Genomic DNA, 23781 nt, shown 5'->3' with positions numbered 1-23781 from the left:
GACTCCTCTAGAAAGTCTTTTTGTGTTTTCTGTATCACCATTTTCCACATTGAAAACAAAATTTATATTGGTTTCTATTGGACCATAGCCTATATGTTCTTTGGGATTTTTACCTAGGTCAGAGCACTTTCCCACCAATTGATCCACATTAGCTTTTATAAAACACTTACCGGTACCCATTACGCTGCCTGCAGTATATCCCCACAAATTCATCAGCCTGAAAAGTATGTGTGGTGATAATGATCTCTTCGAATAAGGCAATGCATATACAGTTACTTGGATGAAAAATAGTTCTATAGTAGTTTATGCAATGGATTTAGCTGAACTATGCTGTAAGTCCTACATATATAGCAAAAGGAAGAGAAAGAGATGTAGGCCCCCTATTATATATAGGTCTATGCAAAAAATTATTAGAGATTATATTTCATTTCCCCCAGTGTTTCTGTGTATGTGTGTACATTTGAGCATGAAACCAGGTAAAATAAGAAGTCGTATGATGTATTGTAATGGACATACCAACCAACATCAAGCTACACTATTTTGGAGCACATTCATTTGCCATTATATCTAATGACTATAGGCCTACCTATACATAATGAGCTATGATAGTACCTATAGACCGGTAACTAAATGTTTAGAATCTAGTTTACAATATACGTAATTGAACATGTAGGATCTTTGAACACTATACACCACAGTAAGTGGGTTACTACAAGGAAATATATTTAAACTCTTTTAAGGGGTATATTTGAGAATGATTGAAATGTAACCAAAAAAAAAAAAAAAAAAAAAAAATGCAGAACAATATCCAATACCATTGCCTGATAGCTTGTGTACTTTTTTCAAACTATGTACATAATATTTATATCAAATTTTTTCACAATTTGGAGCAATAAAAATCATGAAAACACAATCGTGCCTTAGGAAAATCATGGAAGGGGTGTGGAAATGCGGAGAAGCCATATAATTGCAGGAGTTCCGCTGTAAAGTTGAAATCCGAAAATATTATGACCAGACAGCGCCCGAGGGCGAGCGCACATGGATGCAGAGTTCTGTGGCTAGGGCTAGCATCCAGTTACTTCTGTGCCACGCAGCCATCCAAGCTAGCCGATCTTGACGCTGCACTTGAGTTGCGCGCGCTCGATGAATGCACAGCGCTAGCTACGGCACGTTGTACGTTCATCACACTCGGATTATTGCCTCTCTTCGTTCTTCAGATTCACTTCCGGTTTCGGCAAGGATACCTTCAACATGGCAGACTACGAACGAGTCATATGTGTGAAACCTGAAGTTCATGTGTTTCGGATTCCACCGAGAACAACAAATAGAGGATATAGGTGAGTGAAAAATAACCACCCACCGTTATCTGTTACACCCAGACGTGTGTTAGGTCGATGGTGTGTGTGACAGAAATTCAGTAGTTGGGCAATGCCCGAGGGAGAGAGAGAGAGGTTGAATAGAGCCAGTACAGAGGGGCGTGTGTGTAACGGACGGACCGGAGCTCGAGTTGGTGAAATGTACAATGTTGTATGTGGGTTACGTTGTCGGCCGAATCAATCAGTTCGGCGCCAGGCGGGTGACGTGAAGTGGACTGCAGCACTGCTGCACCGACTTGTACTGGTGCATGGTAGATCTAGATCTAAGCTAACTTATACCCCTTTCCCGCTGAAGAAAATCTTCCCCGGGGGCACCTGGGGGCACCCGGGGAACCCCGCAGTGTGAAAGGTCACTCGGTTGAAACCTAGGGGAAGCCTAGGTGAAACACCGATGAAATTTTGGGCAATTTTTACCCGAGAAGCGTCCTGGGTGAACACCGATAGTTCAACGGGAAATCACCCGGTGGTTCACCGAGAGCGCCCAGCGTGAAAGGTTGTCTCGGTGAAACACCGGGGAAAATATGCAGATTATGTCAAAGGTCATGTTTTGTTTCTGGTCATGCACACGTTTTCAGCTAGCTAGCGCACACTGGACCTCCCAAATCCACACGTACAGGGTACTAGTAATTCGTGTTTGTAAACATACACACTACGACACTATGTATGTCGTTTCGTGTGCAATGTGGCGTACACAGTGCGACGGCATTGTTTTGCATCGTGCTGTGCATTATTGTTTAATTAGCACGCCGTGTATACAAAGCTGATACTGTATAGGTTTACAGTGTACTTGATCGATTTGATGCTTCCTCCTTCTTCGTCTTCCTCTAGTGTCTAGCGCTTAACTCTTCCAGTAAAGTCTGATACAGTCCGCCTCTTGCTTGATTTTTTCGTATTTTGTGCTTTTCTCGTTAAGTACTGGGTTTACAGTGTGCAGGAGAAATCCGTTGACGTTTTGTGCTGTTGAAATTTGAGGGAATTTTGCAAATGGCTGGAGCGTGGACCAAAGACGAAGAGAGACTGTTAATTATGTAGCGAGGCAGCAGTAAACGAAGAACTGAGCGGGACGTCGGCTGACGCTGCCGCGTACGAGTCCCTCCTCCGAAAACTTGCTGAACATGGGATCGAAAAAACCAAATCGCAGATGCACAACAAACTTAAGTACATAAGATCACCCACGTTGCGAGCAGAAAACCCGTCTAGGGGAAAGTTTCACCGAGAGCAGTGTGAAACGACGGCACTGAAACTTTCACCGAGAGGTTCCACGGTGAATTCACCGGGGAACCTCTCGGTGGTTCACCGAGACGGGCAGCGGGAAAGGGGTATTAGTTACTTTAGGGGTCTAGTACTACTGTTCAGCATCTCGCATGCTGTGAGAAACGTGCAGTAAATACTGTGCTATGTCATTGCAGTGTACACTAGAAACCTACTTAACGTTAGATATTAAATTGGTGAATATATATAAAGCTTAAGAGAGCTTGACCGAAGTGAAAGATCAGTCTGTATCTGGTCTGGTCGTCGGGGATATGTTCCGCGGAGACTACATCTGGCTTCACGGGAAAGTCAAAAAATTATAAAAGACTCCTCTGGACAGACAGACTTTTCTGTCTAAAGTCCACAGAGAGCATTACTGCCATAAGTGCATTTAAGATATTCCTGGAAATAGATTTTTCTAGTTGTTTATAGGGTCTAACGTTAGACTATCTAATAGTTAGTAATATAACGTCAGATTATAGAAAGCTTGGCGCTAGAAACCTCTAACAGTTAGTGTACTTTCGCACCTCCTCGTCGCGCAATTGATCTCCAAACATGCACAAACTCACTCTAAATATCCAACACTAAAAAGCCACAAATATACCATCTGAGTGAAACTCAAGTCAAGTAGAAATGGAATTTTATCACTTTCATCACTAGTGTCTACATATGCACAACCCTGTCGCAGTACACAATTGTCGCAAAATCTTACTCTGGATTGTCTACGTCTAGAATGTAGAAAGTGTAGATCATACGTGTAGCATTAGATAGCCCGACCAGACGCCGTGCGAAGTTAACGTTGCAATACTTGTGTGTACAGCGACAGGGCTGTGCATTATAGTTAACGTGTAGAGTAAAAACCACCAGTTTTCAGACACTAAAGCTTTTCTGCAATATCTGTTCAACTCAGATACATACAAAATCATATTTACAACAATTTATGTTAAAGTATATTAAACTACTCTACATTATCGTCAATGTTGATGTTGTTAAAAACATCATAGAATTTCACAGGATCCCCCCAAATTATCACCTTGATAATCCGCCAGAATCTGTCCGGCCTCTCCAGAATCCGGACGCGTTCAATGTCAATGCACGTACAAGGCTGCTGAAAAATGTGCCGCGCCATACCTTGTTGGGGCAAAGTTGCATTGGGGACGTTGTGGGGCATGTTGGTGTCCGAATTCTGGCGTGTTGGCACTTGCATTCAACCTTTGTACATTTAGTCACTGCTTCGGCACGTACAGAGACTTTCTTTTCTTTTATGTTTTTGAGGATACCATCACACTCAGAGCTTGTGATATATACGAAAAATCTCGCAACAGAACGACGTATTTCTCGAATTTTAGCGCTTTTCGGCGAGCCTCATTCTTAACACAGGACTTAATTCGTGTGGGCTTTGGAAAAGTTGCGATGATTCTGCATTTTTAATGGTGAAATTTTGGAGTTTGGATGGATTTTTGAAGGTGACTACAAATGTAAGGGACTTTCCTGCTGTGAACAACTGTGCCAGTATGTGAAATGATGTGATATGCGTGTGCCATGAAAATAGAATTTGCTGGCTTGTGGTAAGTGTCTAGACTGGGAGGGTGGCCGAAAACTGGTGGTTTTACTCTATATCTACTTACTAGATTCTAGTATTGATGCGTACTGTCAGATTAGTGAATTATGGGCACTAGCTACTGGATTTTAGAGAGTGCAGGTTAGTGTCCAAGCATTAGCAGATTGACCAAACTTTGTCAAATTGCATGAAATACTTTGCAACATGTGTCAAATCACTCATTTGAACTTGACTCTCATTAGATTATGATGGAAAGTGTCAATCTTGGTTAAGGTTGCTGTATATGACTATGGAATGATCACACAGTTGCAGATGGTTGAAAGAATAAGTTAGTTCTCAAAATATGCCACTTATTATTAGTGACAAGGCAAGGTTTATATAGCAAACTGAAATTCACTTTTCCCATAATCCAATAAGGTTTGACAATGTAAATAGTTCTAGTTTTATATATAATATTATGTTGGAATATATTTTGTGCAATTTGATGCAGTTTGGTGCATTATCAGGAGGCTGTTGTTATCTGTTTGGCTACCTTGTGCCTTGTACCTTGTAAAAAAACCCGCACCAAGGTTCGACCTCCCAAGCCAAAATTTGACCACACGCAAAATCATAGGTTTGTACATGTAGCAGGACGGCGTTATTGTTAAATTATGGGCAGCTTGCTTTCGCTGATTTCCCTAATGACCTCCATGAATGGTTACTCAGGGCTGATGAGTGTGGATGCACTAATCAACTATATGTCTTTTGAGAATCATTGCACATTTAATTTGGTTTTGAATACTTCTAAACTGTTGGAAGTTACACAGTTTCTTTTGGGAGGTTGTTCTAGTGGGATAATGTGTCTGGGAAGAATGACTTTACCAGCTGGCTTGTGGAGGTGAAGTTTGATAACAGATCATAGTGTTCATCATGGGAATGTCGTTACCAAATTATTTTTCCAAGACAAATCTATACACTGTAGGTCCAAGTTGACTTTTATGTGGATGAGTTTGTAAATGCTGATGAGGCATAGATGTTGTCTGCTCTCCTCCAGTGGGATCCAAACAAGTGCAGTTATCATATTGGTTGGTGACACTGGATTCTCTGGCGGTATGATATTCCCTGTCACAAATTGGGCTGCTTGCCTCTGTACCATTTCTAACAATTTGGTACAAGACTGCATTTGTGCCAAATTTCATTGGTGCAGTTACATACCAATGTTTCTAACCCTGAAATCCTGCAAACATGAAAGCTGAAAGCCAGTAGTAGTAATCACAGGGTGATGAGCACTATTTTAGGTATGAAACTACATACAGGCATTGAAAGAGATATTTATGACAAAAGCAAAAACAAACAAACAGTAAAATGTGTGTCACCAAGGCATCAGTCGTTGCACATTCATTGTGGGATATATTGTCGTTGTTTGTTTGTTTTTTGACCATTTAGTGGTTCTTCTTTGCACCATTTCTGCCAGCATGGAACTTGACCAGTAGAGATCAACATTTTATTTGGGCAGGTATCAGCAATTAGGCAACCATGAATTAGTCGTGAATGGCTTAGATCACATGGAATTAGATTTGTTGGATCGGAGATGTCATGCTGTCTTGAAGCGTTTGAATTTGTGCTGTGAAGGAAGAGGCTAAAATATCACTTTATTCCACAAGAACCAGACAAAGAAATGAATTCTACTGCATCTAGATGTACATCATACGAGTCCGTAGATTAATTAGAGGGAATCATTGTAATCCTATAATACAGTCTTGTACCATGGTTATACCCTGTCCTTATCTTGCTAGTATCGTGCATACTACCAACATATTTTATATGATAGGCAGATAGTGTACAGTACGTTGTACATGTATGTCACAGACCAATTCATGCCCATTGCAGTATAATGAAATTCAGGGAGCTTTAGTGCTCATTGAGTTTGTGCTGTGCTTGTTGGAGAGAGGCTGTCCATCACAGAGTTGGGATCTGTAAATTGCAATGTGATTGTCTATTAGGATTGGAAACTTCAGTAGTTTTTCCTGTTTTTACTTCCAAGTTAAGTTTCTTCCATAAATGAAAGATAATTTTACAAACAATACTACAACAGTAACTGTTTGATTGAAAAAAATAAGATTGAGGTGAAACTTCAACTTGTTCAGACTGTATATTATTTCTTGTTTTGTTGATTCAGAACTGTTTTTCTATACAGGAAAAGATAACAACAAATCTTTTGCATTATTAACAAATAGACTTTTACTCTTTTTTTTTTTTTTTTTGAGGGGGGGGGGGGTTCCACAGAGTTTGGCGCTGAGTCATCATTTTTTATTGTTCCATCTAGTACAGTGCACTCCCGTTATAACGAACACGGTTATTCGTTATAACGAACGAACACGGTTATTCGTTATAACGAAGTAAATCTTCTGGTCCCAAAATTATCAGCATTAAAGTCTGTGATAAAAAACTCGCTTATAACGAACACGGTTATAGTGAAATTTCCTTTATAACGAAGTCTTTTCCGAGCGCCACAGACAAAGAAAAACAAAAGAAATGTGCTCCGTTATAACGAAATGCGAATTGCTTTTGAAAATACCTTGCGGAACAAGCATTTATAGCATCTCTGCATGGGTGAACGCTTCACACCACTGTGTGTTCGCTCTTCGTGTCACGCACAGTTTCTGAGGGGAACCTGCGTTTATTATTGTGATACAGTTATCCCATCACATTTCACATAGCTTTCCAGTGTATGATGAGTATTCAGTTAGCAGAATATGATATACAAATATACGTGGTTTCCTTGTTTTCGTTATATATTGTATTTGTTCGGTTATAATGAAATTTCGTTATAACGAAAGAAAACTGCCGGTCCCGAGTATTTCATTATAACAGGAGTGCACTGTATGAAATACACTGATCAACTTCTATGAAATGACTACCAATGTGCAGACATATTATACATTACACTGAAGTTTGAATATACATTTAGGCTGCTTGTTGGGCTCCAGTGGATTCATGCCACTTTTTTTTTTTGACAAAAATCATGCTACTAGGTAGCTGACATTAGAACTTGGTATTCTCAAAGTAGCTGATAAGGGAGCAGACAATTTTGAGGATTGTTTCCACCCTCACTACATTGTATCCACGAATTGTCTTTGCTGAAATTCTGTGTCAGAGAGATATTCAAAGTTGTTTTGAAAATACATGAGCAAAAAATTTGTACACTGAGCTTGTGTCAAAGCATAAAACTGCAGGAATTTTAGCGTGCGTTTACATGGAACTTTGCCACCATAAAACTTATTGATAATTTTCAAAGTTTTTTGTTGTTGTAAGTCTGTTCTGTAGTGTTTGTTAGATAAAACATACTATGAGTGAGTTATAAAAGTAAGCTAGAAAAGTTGCTAACTTTGATTTTTGTTCTTCCTCCTTTCTGTATGTTTTCTTTACAATCTTATAATATATTCATTTATCACTTTTTGTGTGAATTGGTAGTATCTCACTGTCTTCCACACTATGCATATTTGTCATGAATCTTTGCATGATTGGTTGAATAACCTCATATGGTCTGATTGTTCCATGCAAAATGGCAGCCAGTGGCAGATTTGAACAGAAGGAGAATTACGTTGTGAAATGCAGAGAAGAGTATTAATGTTCCACAGAAATCATGTGAATATAGTATTTAAATGATGCAGTTATGTCCACGTTAACCCGTTGAGGACAAGTCCCGAGTAAACTCGGGCAAGTGTTCATGGGAAATGCATGTTGTAGCAAAATCAGCCTGTCCTCAACGGGTTAAAGTATGCCTCATTGACACTGCCTTGCGTTTCGATGAGATGTTTGTTTTCCAGGTACAGCTGTATCTAGCAAGTAAGGAAGGGGAAATACACAGTGACACACACACACCACCACTGAAAAGAGAAATGAAAACATACTGTTCTGCTTCATGAGACATTTAGCTCTTGTATTTCCCATTTTGCCCTAACAGAGCAGCAGACTGGAAGTTGGATGCTCCAGACTGGACAGGAAGACTGCGGATTGTGACAAAAGGAAACAATGTGTTTATCAAACTCGAAGACAAAGCAGGTTAGTTTCTAGTTTATGAGTGGTAGGGCTGCAGAACAGCATTCTAATATTGCTACCAGGTACATGCAGAATGACACTGCCTTGTCTATACAGTATGTAAGTTTATGATCAGTTGAATCTCCTATTTTATCTAATGGGAGATGTATTAGCTGATTCATGAAAGCGTTGATACTGTGTTAGTTTTTATTGTGTAGGGTTGTCCTACAGCTTTTGTACTCTGGTCCCACTTTCAACTAGTTTGCAAGGTTCTGCTTCTGACACATCACATAATTGAATCAGTTCAAATGTAATCTCTCGCATAAGCATCAGGGACATGTGTATTTCTCTTTCACATCATTCTGCTATTTTTGACAGTCAAAAAAAAAAAATATATATATATATATATATATGTATAATATATATCCTCACTTATGGGAGTAAATGTCTCCTTCCTTTGTGACAGGGGAGTTGTTTGCTCAAGCTCCCATTGAGTCATATCCTGGAATTGAGGTGGAAGCAGTTCTCGACTCAAGCCGATACTTTGTGATTAGAATACAAGATGATTCCGGTGAGTTACTTTGTTTTTCTAAGTGCAAGGAATACATGCCAGATAAACACGACTGCATGCATGCAAAAAAAAACAACAACAACAAACAAACAAACAAACACACACACAAAAAAAAAAAATGTAAAGGGATTGTAATTCAGAAGTATAGATTGATGACCATGGTATGATCCTTGGATATTCTAGCAGAATAAATACTTCAATTCAATGAAATGTTCTCGTTTGAAGACTCATATTGTTTGTCATTACCATTAGATCTCTCAAGATTTTGGTTTGTATATCCCTTTTAGTTGATGAACTTACAAGATGATGTTTGTGTGGTTAAACTTTTATAACTGACAAAATGTACAAGAAGCTTTTTGTTCACATTCTGAAGTCATATATCCTCTCCTTTAGTACAGATGATTCACAGCATGTTCATTTCTGTGCTTTCCACACAAAGGTCGCAAAGCTTTCATCGGTATCGGTTTCCAAGATCGCGGGGATTCCTTTGACTTCAATGTAGCCCTTCAAGACCATTTCAAGTGAGTACATTGCATCCTAGTGTCTGTTAGTCCCAAATACCAAGGGAATTGTTGAGCCTTCATTAGTGATGTCTATCTCAATTTAATGAGAGAAAAAAATGAATTAGTACATCATGCATCAAAATGTATTGCAAATACCTGTTTTCATTGATTTTTATATTCTTGAAGGAGCAGCAAGCATAATATGTTAAAGAGTAATTCTATCTCAATGACATTGTTTTGATTATGAATATTTTATATTCGTATTTGTATATTCTTAATGTCCAATTTGTCTTTGTATTACTCATTGTATGTTGCAGATTGCTGAAACAGCAGAAAGAGTTAGAGAAAGAAGAGCAGGATGCTGCCAAAAACCCAGGACCAAAGCTGGATCTTGGCTTCAAAGAAGGTCAAACCATTACAATCAACATCGGAGTAAGTACACAAGCTGTGGATAGTCGGGATGGGGTAGTAGTTGCAAGTATGCTATATCTAAGACGTTCTGATGTGATCGCATACTCTTGAAGTGTTGTGTGATTTCTTTGTGTGCAAGGGAATGAGTATGTGAAATCATTTTTGGATACAAGGTGTTGTACTATGTGGTTGATGATAACTAAGACACTGGACAGAACCACAAGTACATGGATGTTTATGGTTAAAACATCGGAGCACAGGAGATGCAAGGATTTATTGTTTGACTGCCGGATCCAGTGTGTCCAAGTCGGACACATCACATTGTGAAACCATTTAGTGCAAATGCGCGATGAACAATGTAGTCCACGCCTATTAGGCCTATTCCACAACATCTCCCTTGTCTTTCCAACAACAACAACAACAACAAATAAATAAATAAATATATAGTGTGCTGGGAGATCACAACTGCATGTTATATAGCATACAAAGCTATGCCTCATTCAGATCTGTAAATAAACTGATGGTACATATAACCAGACATAAATGAATAGAATTCTTGCACTTCTAGAGATCCGAATCAAACAAGGTTGTAGAATTACCAATAATTTCCCTGGACTTTTGAAAGTACACATCTCTAGTAAATAATTTATAATCAAGGTGTTTTTGTTTTGGTCGCACTGCTTGCTAGTATTGATATTGAGAAGGTTTTTTGCTGACACGTCCGAAACGAGTGATGTAGGAACCATTGGTGTCTAAAGTCTGGCGATGTTGTACCTTACCTCCCACTTCCTCTAGTGGGGCATCACCCTCACTTTGCTCAGGGTCGTCTTTTTGCAGACTTGAGGTCGACAGAGGCATTTGCGGAACATCCCTCAAATGCACTCTGTTCCTCCTGAGCGTGTTGCCATTGGGAGTGGTGACTATGTATGATCTGGCATTGCATACGTCTGTCACCTTAGCAGGGATCCAGATGTGGGACACTTGATCCAATACTCGGACCCTCTGTCCAATCCGGAGAGGGTGTAGATCTTGCCTGCGTCCAGACAAGTCGAAGTCCTCTTTCATACGATTCCTGTGCTGTTCCAAATGCTCCTGGTTCTTCTGCCCTTTGTAGATGGTGTTAGAATCCAGGTTGGAAGTGAACTTAGGACCTGACGACCGAACATCAACTCCGCAGGCGAAGGAAGTGTATTATCGATTGGTGTACACCGAAAGTTTAGCAGAGCAGCAGCAGTGCTTTGTCTGGTTGCCGTAGTCTTCTTGATGATGCTTTTGACAGTGCATACTGTCCTTTCCACCAAGCCATTCGATTGTGGATATCTTGGCGAAGACATGCTTCTGCTGGAAGGCAGCTCCTGCAAACTGTGGACCATTGTCATAGAAATGAAGTGGCTATCCATCCTCTCCCTAGTGAAGGTGAATACAGTAATGGCTTGGGCCAAATCACCTTGTGTCATTGCTTTGTAACAGTTAGTTGCGATATCTCAGCCGCAAGGTAGGCATAGAGTTGATCTGTGCTAGCGCTAGTGCATATCAGTAGCGCTGGATTCCGTGTATGTACCTGCTGAGCTACAACACACAGTTTACGTACATGCAGCTTTGCACCCGGGCTATGCGTAGTTGCGTTGGGCGGTCAAAGTGTAAACTCGTTGCCAGAAAATGTCCATTTCCTCAAATTTTTGAGCTGTTTGATCCCACCCCTGCCACCATGTTGTACTTCGTGGTTGGCAATAACTACAAGACACTGGACATAACCACAAGTACAAGGATGTTTATGGTTAAAACATCGGAGCACAGGAGATGTAAGGCTTTATTGTTTGACTGCCGGATCCAGTGTGTCCAAGTCGGACACATCACATTGTGAAACCATTTACTTAGTAGTACAAATGCGCGATGAACAATGTAGTCCGCGCCTATTAGGCCTATTATACCACAACACAAGGGTTTTAAAAAATATTACTGTTTTTCAGCGCATGATTGATCTTCAATGCATGGTAGACAGCACATTGAAAATGGAGCATTAGTGCTCCACATTCAGCTGGTGGGTATTTCATGATGAGTTTTATTTTATTTTTTCCCCTTTGACACTGAATGGAACAGAACAAGCCTGCCAAATCAAGACCAAAGCCATCGGGTGGGGGTGGAGGCACACCTGTGTTACTACCACCACCCCCAGGGGCAGGGGCAAGGGTACCAGTCATTCCTCCTCCCAGCAGAGCAGCAGCCCAACCATCACAACCAGTACAGCCTCAGTCCAGTAATAACGTACCAGGTGAGCAGAAATTCTCTCCCTCAAACCCTCTGGCCACAATATTTTATAATGATTCATCTGCCAATAAGATACACCTGGAGCTACTACTGTACCAGAGTAGAGAGGTTCCATATTATACAGATGTAGACTGCTTTTTGGGGCATGGTTGATATTAGTTGCCAAAGGAATCTCAACTCCATGCTAAGACCCGAGGAGCTTGCTCCAAGAGTCATAGCATGGAGTTGAGATCCCGAGGGACAACTCATATCAACCATACCCTGAATAAAAGCAGTCTATATCTGTTTTATGTACTGAACAAAACTAAAATGAACGTGAACTTGGTCAATTGCGATTGCGCTAGCCAGTTCACACATCGTGATCATCAGCACAGTGATTGCGTTGTACGTAGGCAGTGACCACGTATGCTCATTTGATGAATGTGATAGACTGTGATGGCACAAGTAGAATTGTAGTACTGGCTGGCATATTTTCAGAGGACACTGGTAGCCCAATACCCTGGCCAGAGCAATGCTGCTACTGACTTTGACTTTGTGGTTAAAGTGCTATTGTTTTAATGAGTATGTCATTTAGCAAGGTCAGGCAATTGCTTATAATGCAATATTAAAGCTGTACGTGCATCAAGAGGTACAGAGCCTCATTACATGATGCACTCTACAGCAATGACAAATTGCAAAGATTGCTTCTTTTTATTTTATTTTTTATCAGCACAGCTTTATGACAGGCAATCAACCAAGACTGATTGCTAGGTAACTGCAGTAATTACTGTGTACAATGAATACACACCTCATCAGGAATGGGTTTTGCAACAAATTTGCCAGCTCTTTCAGTGGGTACACACTTTCTTTCGTTCTGCCCGGGCATACACCAGTACATGTGTACATAGTTATGTAGAATGCATGGGTATTGCACAGATTCATCTTAACCAAGCCCAAGAGAGCAGCCAAGGAATTATTTTCAGTGTGTAAAGATGGTGTACATTCATCATACCTACATGTGTGTAATGTGTTCAGTGAGCAGTAAGTAGAGTGAAGTATTTCAATTGGCTAGACCATAAGCATGTTAGTAGGCCCTACATATTGCTTCCTACACTGTCTTTTGATTGTTACCAGACTATTCCCTTCTAATCTCCCAGCAGGATTCGGTGCTTCCCAGGGCCAGCAGCAAGGAGCAAATTTATTAGGGGGCTTCAGCGCCCCACCCCCAGCTGCCCAGCAGCAGCAGCACACAAACACAGCCGGATCAGAGTGGGGCGAGTTCACAAGCGCACAGCAGTAAGCTCAGAAAGTTGTTCCCTTCTCCAAAGTCATAACATTAAAATCCATTTCACAGTAAGAATGAGAAACGCAATTGCAGATGCATCAGAAGGCATGTGAGCCTCAAATGCTGACGGGAAGGAAGGGAAATTTTCTCCCTCAAAAATGTTACTCTGAGTAGATGAAGGGCATCAAAAGCAAAAGAGGTGATACAGCATCATCAAATGAAAAGGAAGTGATTACCATAAAATGTCAGTAAACATCTTATCTGACTGTGATACCTGTTTATAGCTGTCTTATGATGAGATCTTTACAGCTTTTATTGTTTGATATTTAATGTGATATCACCAAGTTTGATTTCAAAGAAACAGAAATGTATTTGTGACACAGCTCAAGGTGTGCAAAAATGCCACGTTAGATATTCCCAAGGTTAATACTGCTCACTTGCACGCAAGTCAGGGAATGTGAACATTATTAGGAGTATTCCATAGACCCAATACCAAGTACCTAGAGATAAGAGTGTGACTGTGTGCACTGATGCTCATTTCTCTTTAAATTTGTAAGTGGATGCCATTTCATGTGCATGTCACATAGTAGTCCTTGATCTACTGAATGTCTGAAGCACTTACTAACCCGTTGAGGTGAGTCCCGAGTATACTCGGGCAGGTGTGAATGGGAAATGGGTGTTGTAGCAAAATCAGTCCGTCCTCAGCGGGTTAACTGTCCTTAAGTAGTGGATATCACTGCTTGTTATTTTGTTTTATTTGTCCAACTATTTTGATTCTCTCCCTCTTTTTTTCTCTGCACCAGGTCTGCAGATGGTGGTGGATGGGTCCAGTTCTAAACCAACTATATCTGTGTAGTGACCAAGTACATGTGATTTATATGGTATGACATATTGGATCTTTTTTCCATTATAAATGTGTGGTAGTCGAAGGGATAAAATTTATTTGTCTTTTTTGAACTTGTGTGGTAGAGGTGACTCAACTGACAGGCTAAAGTTTATTATTGATTCCAAACCCGATTTTCATCAAATAAACTTTGAATTCCTCTTAAGATGGTGTCGACGTTCCATGCGATGTATCGCTATCGCGAAAAGCTATCGCTGAGATGTTACATGACTTTTTTCTTTCAAATCTCTTGCATCTTTTGACACCAAATCTATGATGCCCGGATGCATGGTTCTGAAGTTGCACATAAATATATACATGCATGTCAGACCAAAAATTGCTCAAAAATGTGAATTCGTGTACAATTTCAATGCAAACTGTGGTTCAGGCAAATTTCATAAAAGCATGATTATTTTGGGTTTTTATTGATTAAAATCAATTAATAACATATTTTCTTTTTTGGAACAATGTCGCAGACAAATTTCATTGAAAAAATAATGGAAAACATCAAGTCGAAAAAACAGAAATACATAAAAAATTCAGAAAACAATAAAATACTTAAGAAATTTTTGCGATTACACAATTTTTTTTTCTCGTACATTTGCTAAGGACACTAAAAAGAAAATTTACACAAAAAATGTGCCTGTTTTGAGGTTTATTTAGTGATTTATACCTAATTGTCTGATTTCATACATCATTATGCATAAATTAGCATAATTTAGCATAAATGATGATTCTTCAAAAAATTTACGTCATGGTACTTTAGATTACGTCATAGGCAATGTGTGTGCCAATTTTCGTCGCGATCACGCAGTTGACGGCCGAGATCAGGAGCCCCATTTTATCAAAAGATGAAATTAATTTTAAGTCAAGATAATCAATGATTAACCTCTCAAATCAACCCTAAGTCCTTAAATCAACTTTAACTTCCTCCCCAATCAACTTTAAGTTTTCACAACTGCTCCAAATCCATGATAACTTTATAGTTTATTAAAAATCAACTATAAGTATAGACAGTCTAGGTAGACTCAATTGTAAGGCAATTTGCAGAAGAAAGATGAGTGTGACACTTTCCTAGTCTAGCTGGGGTCTTGTCACAAATGTTTGTCTGTTAACATTTAGTTACGTTTCTTTCATCTAGTTATGGTCTTTTTCTTGCATGAAATTCACGATCGGCATGCATTGCTTATGTGACTGCTGCACGCAAACACCTAGACAGCAGTCTCAATCCCACCCTGCGCGCTCGGCACCTCAGCCCGCCCGCCCATCAAGCCATCGCCAGCAAGGGCAAGTCTCCGAGCGCTGGAACTGCGTCTGTGTGCAATGCATATCTTGCCAAAGAATATGCGAGGAAACCAGTGATTTCTGACGCGCGTAGGCCTACGTAGAGCTAGTTCGTCAATAGATACTAATTAATAGTTTAGTAGGCCTATACAAAAAATAAAGAGTTTAATTCTATAGCACCTACTTCAACAGTAAGATCTATCTATATAACCAGTTAGGCCTATTAAAGGACAAGTTCACCTTCATAAACATAAGGATTGAGAGAATGTAGCAATATTAGTAGAACACATCATTGAAGGTTTTAGGAAAATCAGACAATCCGTTCAAAAGTTATGAATTTTTGAAGTTTTTGTGCAGTACCCGCTGGATGAGAAGACTACTGCAGTGTATGAATAACTTAGATGTCACATGCGTACAACAATATAAGGAAAATATAAAGAGAATTTCACAAAATTCCATCTTTTGAAAAAAGTACACATTCCCCTGACTTGTTACCGACAAATGTTATGGGTAATATTATTCCCCCTGCCTTTAGAAAGAGGCAAGTCAAGTGCTCTTTTATTATGTGAAAAAAATGAAAATATGTTGAATTTTCTTTTACATTTTCTTTATACTGTTGTACGCATATGACTCACAAGCTGTAGTAGTCTCCTCATCCAGCGGTTCCAACACAAAAATTAAAAAAATTCATAACTTTTGCATCGATTGTCCAATTTTCCTCAAACTTTTACTGATGTGTTCTACTAATATTGTTGCATTTTCTCAATCCTTATGTTTATGAAGGTGAACTTGTCCTTTAAAGTAACGTTACAGCGGGTCGTTTGTACTTACCATACACTGTAGACTAGAGCGTCTACTAGGTCTAGAATTCCGACATGTAGACTCGAGATCTATTTTTTACAAAGCCGATCTGCGCCGTAGATGTAAAAAAAAACCCATAATGCCTCCGGCACCACTTCGTGGCGGAGGCATAGAAAGCTAGTAACCACACTCTCACAAATTTCCATTATCCTACACGTAACACACAAGACTTGAAACAATGCATACACGACCTTCACCTTAGACAGTCCCACTGCAAAAATCCTCTGTGTCAGATTATATCCATCAATGACGTTAGATCTAAGATCCTACGTATGTGCAGGATCTTCACGGTTCTTGCGTACGCAGATTTTCGTTGAGCTCGAGATGTGCTAGATCTATCGACCTACTCAGTACTTTCGTCAATGCAACACAAAACGGCGTATTTTGCGGTTCTGTTGCAAACGTACTTCTAATTCAGCGGCTGTAGTGCTACACTGCATCGCACTAGCAGTCTACTCTTCCGTGGCCGTGGCAAACAATCATGTACATTCGTGTTTTGGTTTTTTGTTTTGCTTTATGTATTGTATTGTTTTTTAAGCAGACAGTGCCGGAAACCAGCCTCATCCTGTGTTTTTTATTTTTACTAAATCAATAATAAGTCATGGTGATCAGCTATAACTATAATCGACTATCAAGTCTCTTCGTAAAACGGGAACTTATAGTTGATTGAAAGTTGTAGCCGACTTTAAGTTGATCAAAGTTATCGTTGATTTCACAATCGACGCTAATAGAATGATGCTCATCAGCCATATTATTTCATAGATAATTGGACAATTCAAACTGTGAACATAACTATAGATAGTGTGCCATTTGTTACGACCAGGTATACTTCAGAATTTTTGCATGTGTGGGACTATCTCTCTCTAATGTAATATTTTTTCCTGTGATAGTTAAACATACACACATATAGAACTTTTTCTGTTTGCCGGGCTAAGTGTAGGTGAATGTGTGGTTTAATTTTGATGTTGTTTCCACTTCTTCGACTGTCCTCATTACCTGCACAGAGAGCCTGACTCAACAGGGAGTCCAAGTACTGAAGAGCGATGTTCAGCCGTCTCCCGTAGCAACAGTCGCTATACAACACGGAAGGCTGCTTAGTTGGATAAAAGCAGGACTGCCTCCTCTCCCTGTGGGTACTTTTCAGTGTTCTTTAAAAACTCATGTGAGTGGACATTCTTCATTTTCCTTTATTTTCCCCCATATTTTCTCGTGGAGGAAAAGACAGCACTGTGTGACAATGTTGCTTTAGTGATGTGACCTCATTACTGTAGGAATCTGGGAGCCAAAGAACCTGATAATGACCAGCAAGTATTGACCACGTAGACTTGAGCGACAATCTGGAGCTGGATGGGACCGAACGTAGCCTCGTTTCTTTTTCTTTTTTTTTGCGTTTCGCACATTTCTCTCCGCTGGATTTTGGTTGTCTTTTGTTCTAATTTTCAGTTTTGGACAGTTGTGTTCATTTCTCTCTGTGTAAAGTACATGGTAGTTGTGGGAGCATAGCTGAACTGTGCTAAATTCTGTTAATATGTTTCAATGTGTTTTCCTGTAAAATAGTGTTGCATATTCATGCAGACTCTAAGCTTTTTTTATTTTAATTAATGCAAGAATGAAATTCATATAATAATGATTTGTGAATGTAGTTCAGTTACAATAGGAAATTTATCCAATGTCAAGCTGCTTTCAGAGTATGTAATACGTATGAGAAGGGTTTTTGTTGGTTTTTATATCAAAATGTTTGAAAAGATATTCATTCAGAAGGTAGCATATCTTGAGGGAGGGGTTTGTTTATTATTTATTGATTAATTATCTCATGATAATTAAAAACAAATCAAAATCAAGTTGTCCTGTATGCTTGGGATCATGCAAGAATTTAGTAAAACCTGATTTTATCACTCCTGCTTAACCAGTGGGAGATAGTGTCATCAAGTGTAAAGAAACTTTTGAAATGAATTGGGAAGTAGTTTCATGTGTTTATTGTACACCAGATGTAGGGTAGGACCATGTTTTGTTTGATTACTATAAGTACTTTTTAAAACATTTGATGTATCAGACTGCCAATTAAAAAGAGACAGGCGAATTATAAGTTTACGAACATTATTTATTCATGCAGAATTTTTAGAAAACAATACAAAATCTCATCACTGTCCACCTCTTAGTAAAAGTAAATCCTCTGTTTATCATCACTGCTAGTGCATTAAAATATTCACAGTGGAGTGCAGAATGTTATGGTGAGAAAGAGGCTGTGTCGGTGAGTTGGATGTGTAGTATTGAAAATTGGTTACAGTAAGCCAGTTGGTAGTTCCACTTTACACATTAGCAGAAGAAGATCGTTTGTAACAACAGGCGTGTTGGTCTTCAAATTTACGGAGTAAGTCATCTGTAATGTGATGATTGCATGTTTGCTGGCATGTCATCCTTATAAATGGTGATTGCCAGCACATCCAGCTAACAGCAACAAAGTGGTCATTTACGACTAGTATTTGGCATTGATAATAGGAAAAGAACAGTTTTTTTTAATGCATTGAATGCAAATGATGAAATGGATGCTTTCAAAAGTGTAAATGGGCAGACGGTTCTGGTCACCTGGTTTATGCATGTTCATTCTTTGTTTGAACATGAATTCCAGAAATTAGACAAGCTTTATGCATTATGTCCTTTTGAAAATGAATGAATTGCCTAACCAACTGAGAAAAAAGGAGAAGGATTATTTGGAAAATACACGTATAGGCTAACTACAAACTGGCTTATTGGAGTGAATGAGTTCAGTATAAGGTGGGTTTGTCTGCCTGTCATGTTTGCTGGCCTCTAGATGCAGTGTCTGCTTGAAATGCATCAAACTGTGCATACTGAACAGTAAGATGGCATGCACAAAGCCACGTGAGCTGCTCTGAGATCCTCGAATCATTGTGCCCAAAAAAGTTTTCTCTCTTTTTAATGAGATTGTTAGACTCCTAGGCCAGTTCACTGGCCCCCATACACCCAGTGGGGATGCCACACAGCCAGTATTGTATGTTGGTGTTCTTACTGCTCTTAGTATATACAATCTTTGTAAATTTGCTACTGTGTCTGCCATCTGATAACAGACTTCACAAATAAACATAAAGTATACTCCAATATTGCACTGTGTGCATTGAATGCGCATGTTTATTTTTCTACACGTATGTTGCACCATTGTTTTACTGTTGATTTGTGTATGGAACCTTAAGCACAGCTCTATGCTCTTGGCTATATATGCTCTATATGCTATCATACAAATTATGAGTTATTACAGATATGACTACTTTATTCAGTGTTCATCTATATCAACCTGCTGCATATACAATGTACTACATGCCTTCTTGATTTAGATTGCAAACATGTTTGTAATTGTATTGAATGTGCCACAAAGGGTTGGTGTACATGTTCACAGATGAAATGACTGGAAAGGGCACATAAAAGTCTGTACAGTGAGTAGCATGTTTTTACTACACTGTTTTCATAGCATAGTCATTGCTTTTCTGTTTTCCAAATTATTGAATTCCTCACCAAGTGTAGGAAAGGCCTGTGGCAGATAGAATTAGAACCTGGCAAGAAGAATCCTCATCCGTGGTACATGTATTTCAAAGTTCCATGTGATTCCAGTTATTGGTGACATGTATCTTCACTGTAAGCTTATTCCATTTGTGTGCAGGGATGAAGACATTTAGTCTGAGAGGGAATATTGCTTCATGTTTGTGACACCGTAGGCCTTGCTCATATTGAGACATTTGATAAAGACCTATGTGTAGACTATAAGTATGCATCGAATCATCATGAAAGACATGTATGTTTTATCATTTTATGCTTCTGTCACACAGTGATTTATCCTCTTCATGTGGATTATATTTTAGTTTATGTATTTTGTGTCGTAATGATTAAACTTGAAAATTACATGTGAATGTTGAAGTATTGTTATAATATTTAGTTTAGTTAACTGACCATACACTGGTGAAGGAATGAAATTTGAGGTCATGAAGTCAGAGGTTGCTGGTCAAAGTTTTAGGCCAAACTTTCACCTTACAAGCAATAATTCAGAAAATTTTTGGTGAAATGTAATCATGTCATGTTTGCTTGCATGTAGAATTCAAAGAAGGCATTGTCTAGTCTAATGTGCCTATGCATAATAATTTTGCATCATGTCTTGCAACATTCTCTTCATTCAGTGATATTTATTGCACAGTGTAATGTTCTCATACAGACATGAGTGTATACACATGTACATATCTAAATCATGTCAGCTCTACAGTGTAGGTTCTTGCTGACATGGGTGTATGCCTACAGGCAGAGTTTTTTTTTTAAACATCAAATGAGCCTGATTAAACTTCATGAAATGATTGTTTTTGTAAGGTAGTATGCAGTACTGAAAATTAAAATGTGATTGTGTGGACATTCCTGACATATTTCCTATCATTAAGAATCTAAGCTGAAGGATCAAAATACAGTATAAGAGTTAGTTTAAACCTCTTGTGTTTGCTACAGCCACTCTTACACATTGAGTATTCACATCAATGTCAAATGAAATGCAAGTTTGATTTTATCATAACAGCCCCTTCCCCCCCCCCCCCCCCCCCCCACACACACACATGACTATTTGTCCTAACACAGTAATTTCCCCCCTCTGAATTGTAGTTGTTACATGGATATTTCTTTGTGAAGACAATAATTTGTTTGTGTCCACTTGTTTGTCTGAGATTGTTTTTAGTTGTATCATGAGAAGTTTGTCCCATTTATGCATTCTATAATTAAGAGTTGTTGAAATGGAGTCCATTAATGTGTCAAGATTTTCGTGTGTCACTGAATGTATCATTCAAACTTTAAAGGGATGGTACAGTATCGGTGGAGATGAGAATTGGGCTTTTGACTTTTTGACAAGAAAACACTTATGAAATAGTACAGTGCATACCATTTTAGGAGGAATTCAAATTTATTCGATGAAAATCGGGTTTGGAATGACTGAAACATCCAAAAACAAAGTAAAACAGAGCAACGTAATAAAGTGTGGGTCCCACACTTTACTAGAATCGCTCTGTTTTGGATATATCAGCCATTTCAAAACCAATTGTCATCAAATAAACATTGAATTCCTTGTGGAATTACACGCTCTTTCATATTTTACAAGAGGTTTCTCATTATCTCACAAAAAAATGTTAGAAACCTGAAAATAGGTCTCAACCAAAACAACTATACGATCCCTTTAAAGAGCACATGTCCTTTCCAGAGTGAAACCCACTTAACGTTGTAAAACATGGAATTGCGAATAAACCAAAGGTAAAACAAAGCGATCGTAATAAAGTGTGGGTCCCACACTTTACTAGAATCGCTCTGTTTTAGATATCTCAGCCATTTCAAAACCAATTGTCATCAAATGTTGAATTCCTTGTGGAATTACACGCTCTTTCGTATTTTACAAGAGGTCTCTCATCATCTCACCAAAAAATGTTAGAAACCTGAAATTAGGTCTCAACCAAAACAACTATACGATCCCTTTAAAGAGCACATGTCCTTTCCAGAGTGAAACCCACTTAACGTTGTAAAACATGGAATTGCGAATAAACCAAAATCCTTTATCAAGACATTTTGCCAGATAGAGTAGACTTGACAGATATTGATGAAGCTTGCCACTCAATATCATCTCCTTTGTTTTTAGGTTCCTAGGCCTGTAAAGATGAGCAACCAGTCCATGAGTGTATGTACAAATTATCTGTTAATTAGAAAGCATTCCATTATGTTGGTAAAAGTTTTTAAAAAAATGATTGTGTACCAGTATGCCACGTATTTTACAGGGTTTTTATTGTCCCAAATTGAATGAGCCGGGTGTATTTGCAAATTGAACAACACGCAAATATTATCAATCTCTGATCCCAACATAAATGCAAGATGCATGCATACATTTCTCCATCCACTCATGGTACTACTGTACATCCAGATTGCAAAATTGTTGAGAAGTCCTGATTTGTGAGAAATTAGACTCGCCAAATATATGGCATATACAGTATATCCGATTAGCAGAGGCACCTATTCCTTCAATATCTAAGAGCATCCCCTTGTATGTATTACTATATGAGAGGAAAAAAGTTGTTCAGATGACTTACATGCCTCTCCTTTAATGAAAACAACAATTGTTAGATTCTTGTCTTCTGTGACCTTAAGTAGACCTCCCAACCATTCTGAATTCTTAGGAAGAAATCTAAATTTCGACCTTTCCCAGCTTGTTTCAATAGGAGTTTCTTATTATTTCTTGATAATTTTACTACACACTCCTATGGGAACTGCTCTTTCTTTCCTACGTTTGAGCCAAATCATCCCTGTTGTTCAGTTTGGGAGGTTGGGAGGTCTGCCTTTAAGTATTCTGATACAGTTTCCTGTAGTGTATGGCCCATGTAGAAAACCCTCATTTCTGCCCATATTGAACAGGTTGTTCAAAAAGTAGATGGTGACCCTCCAAACTATGTTATTTCTACACTCTTGGCTCCCCATATTGCTGTCTTTCAATAGTACGTTATGTCTGACACACTGTAAAATTGTGGAAGCAAATTATACCACGCATGGATGATACAACTGTATTGACATATTACACAATACATGTGGTCACAATTCAGTAGAATCCCCTCATTGGCATAGATTATCATTTGTCTATTTTTAAATAGATTATACTGTTTTAGAGTCATTCATGTAACAAGATGTATTTTGTGTAGCATATTGATATGTTATGTATCTATAGTGTGATTTATTAGGCTTTCACCTTGCAGCATGCACATTATATGACTGTTGATTGTTTATTTGTGATGTGAATATCAGCTGACTGTGCCTGTGATATCTAACAATGACTGTTTAGATGTCATTGTTGTCCAAAGACATCAATTGGATTACCCTGTGTTACATAGTGATTACAAATTTGAATTTCTTATTTCCTGAAACAAAACAAAACAACAAAAAAAACAGAAAAAGAAGATGAGCAACATATTTTCCTTGTGGTAACATCGCTGGCTATCATCTACTTCATGGCATGCTCCTTTTCCGGGGTAACTAACCCCTTTTTTGCACATGATATCCTAATAGCAGAAGGTCGGGACACAGCAGGTTTTATTTTATGGTCCTTTTTTTTTTTCTTTTTACAATGTATCCTCAGTGTGCACAGTGGATGTAGTGCAGGAAATCTTTCTGAGATTTCTCAACATATTGTCGATGAAAGTAGAAATGTATTTTTCAACAACCAGAAGATATGACTATATATTCCTGTAATTCCAATCAGTTACAAATTATATAGTGTATCTGCACATTATCCATAATGTACTAGTACACGAATGGACAGATAGACGATAGATGTGCTGATAAAGTATATCTTTGTTTATGTTTTACCTTCGATGTATTTGAAGTATAAAGAATATTGATTATCGCCATTCCCTGATGTTCCTAAAGTGGATAGGTAATCTGTTCAAATAATTGTATATCTCATTTCATTTGTAGATGTACATTGCATATATTTTTTTTTTCTGCAGTTTGTTTT

General features: G+C 38.6%; 1 protein-coding gene across 2 annotated transcripts; it reads left to right on the top strand.

Moving 5' to 3' along the window:
- The first annotated feature begins 1240 nt into the window (after nucleotides 1-1240).
- Nucleotides 1241-20825, top strand: LOC139739660 (adaptin ear-binding coat-associated protein 1-like). Of its 2 annotated transcripts, none has more exons than XM_071650273.1 (9): nucleotides 1241-1337; nucleotides 8135-8232; nucleotides 8675-8779; nucleotides 9219-9300; nucleotides 9600-9714; nucleotides 11794-11965; nucleotides 13101-13236; nucleotides 14029-14106; nucleotides 17258-20825. In XM_071650273.1, exons 1-8 carry the CDS (start codon nucleotides 1252-1254, stop codon nucleotides 14060-14062), a joined length of 828 nt encoding a protein of 275 aa, XP_071506374.1. In that variant the 5' UTR covers nucleotides 1241-1251; the 3' UTR covers nucleotides 14063-14106; nucleotides 17258-20825. The 2 variants fall into 2 exon arrangements, with proteins under 2 accessions (XP_071506374.1, XP_071506373.1); XM_071650272.1 differs by having other exon boundaries at nucleotides 13098-13236.
- The last annotated feature ends 2956 nt before the right edge of the window (nucleotides 20826-23781 follow it).

Source organism: Diadema antillarum, unplaced genomic scaffold (assembly GCF_040938485.1).
Source record: "Diadema antillarum isolate AM-2024a unplaced genomic scaffold, OU_Dant_1.0 seq00000810_RagTag, whole genome shotgun sequence".
In the NCBI taxonomy this organism is placed as follows: Eukaryota; Metazoa; Echinodermata; class Echinoidea; order Diadematoida; family Diadematidae; genus Diadema; species Diadema antillarum.
This window is presented reverse-complemented; position numbering and strand designations above follow the sequence as displayed.

Excerpts from the sequence above, each read along its gene's own strand:
- LOC139739660 (XM_071650272.1), top strand. The coding sequence starts at position 1,252 with ATGGCAGACTACGAACGAGTCATATGTGTGAAACCTGAAGTTCATGTG. Across the intron at positions 1,338-8,134 it reads ACAACAAATAGAGGATATAG|AGCAGCAGACTGGAAGTTGG; the intron begins GTGAGTGAAAAA and ends TTGCCCTAACAG. Across the intron at positions 8,233-8,674 it reads CAAACTCGAAGACAAAGCAG|GGGAGTTGTTTGCTCAAGCT; the intron begins GTTAGTTTCTAG and ends CCTTTGTGACAG.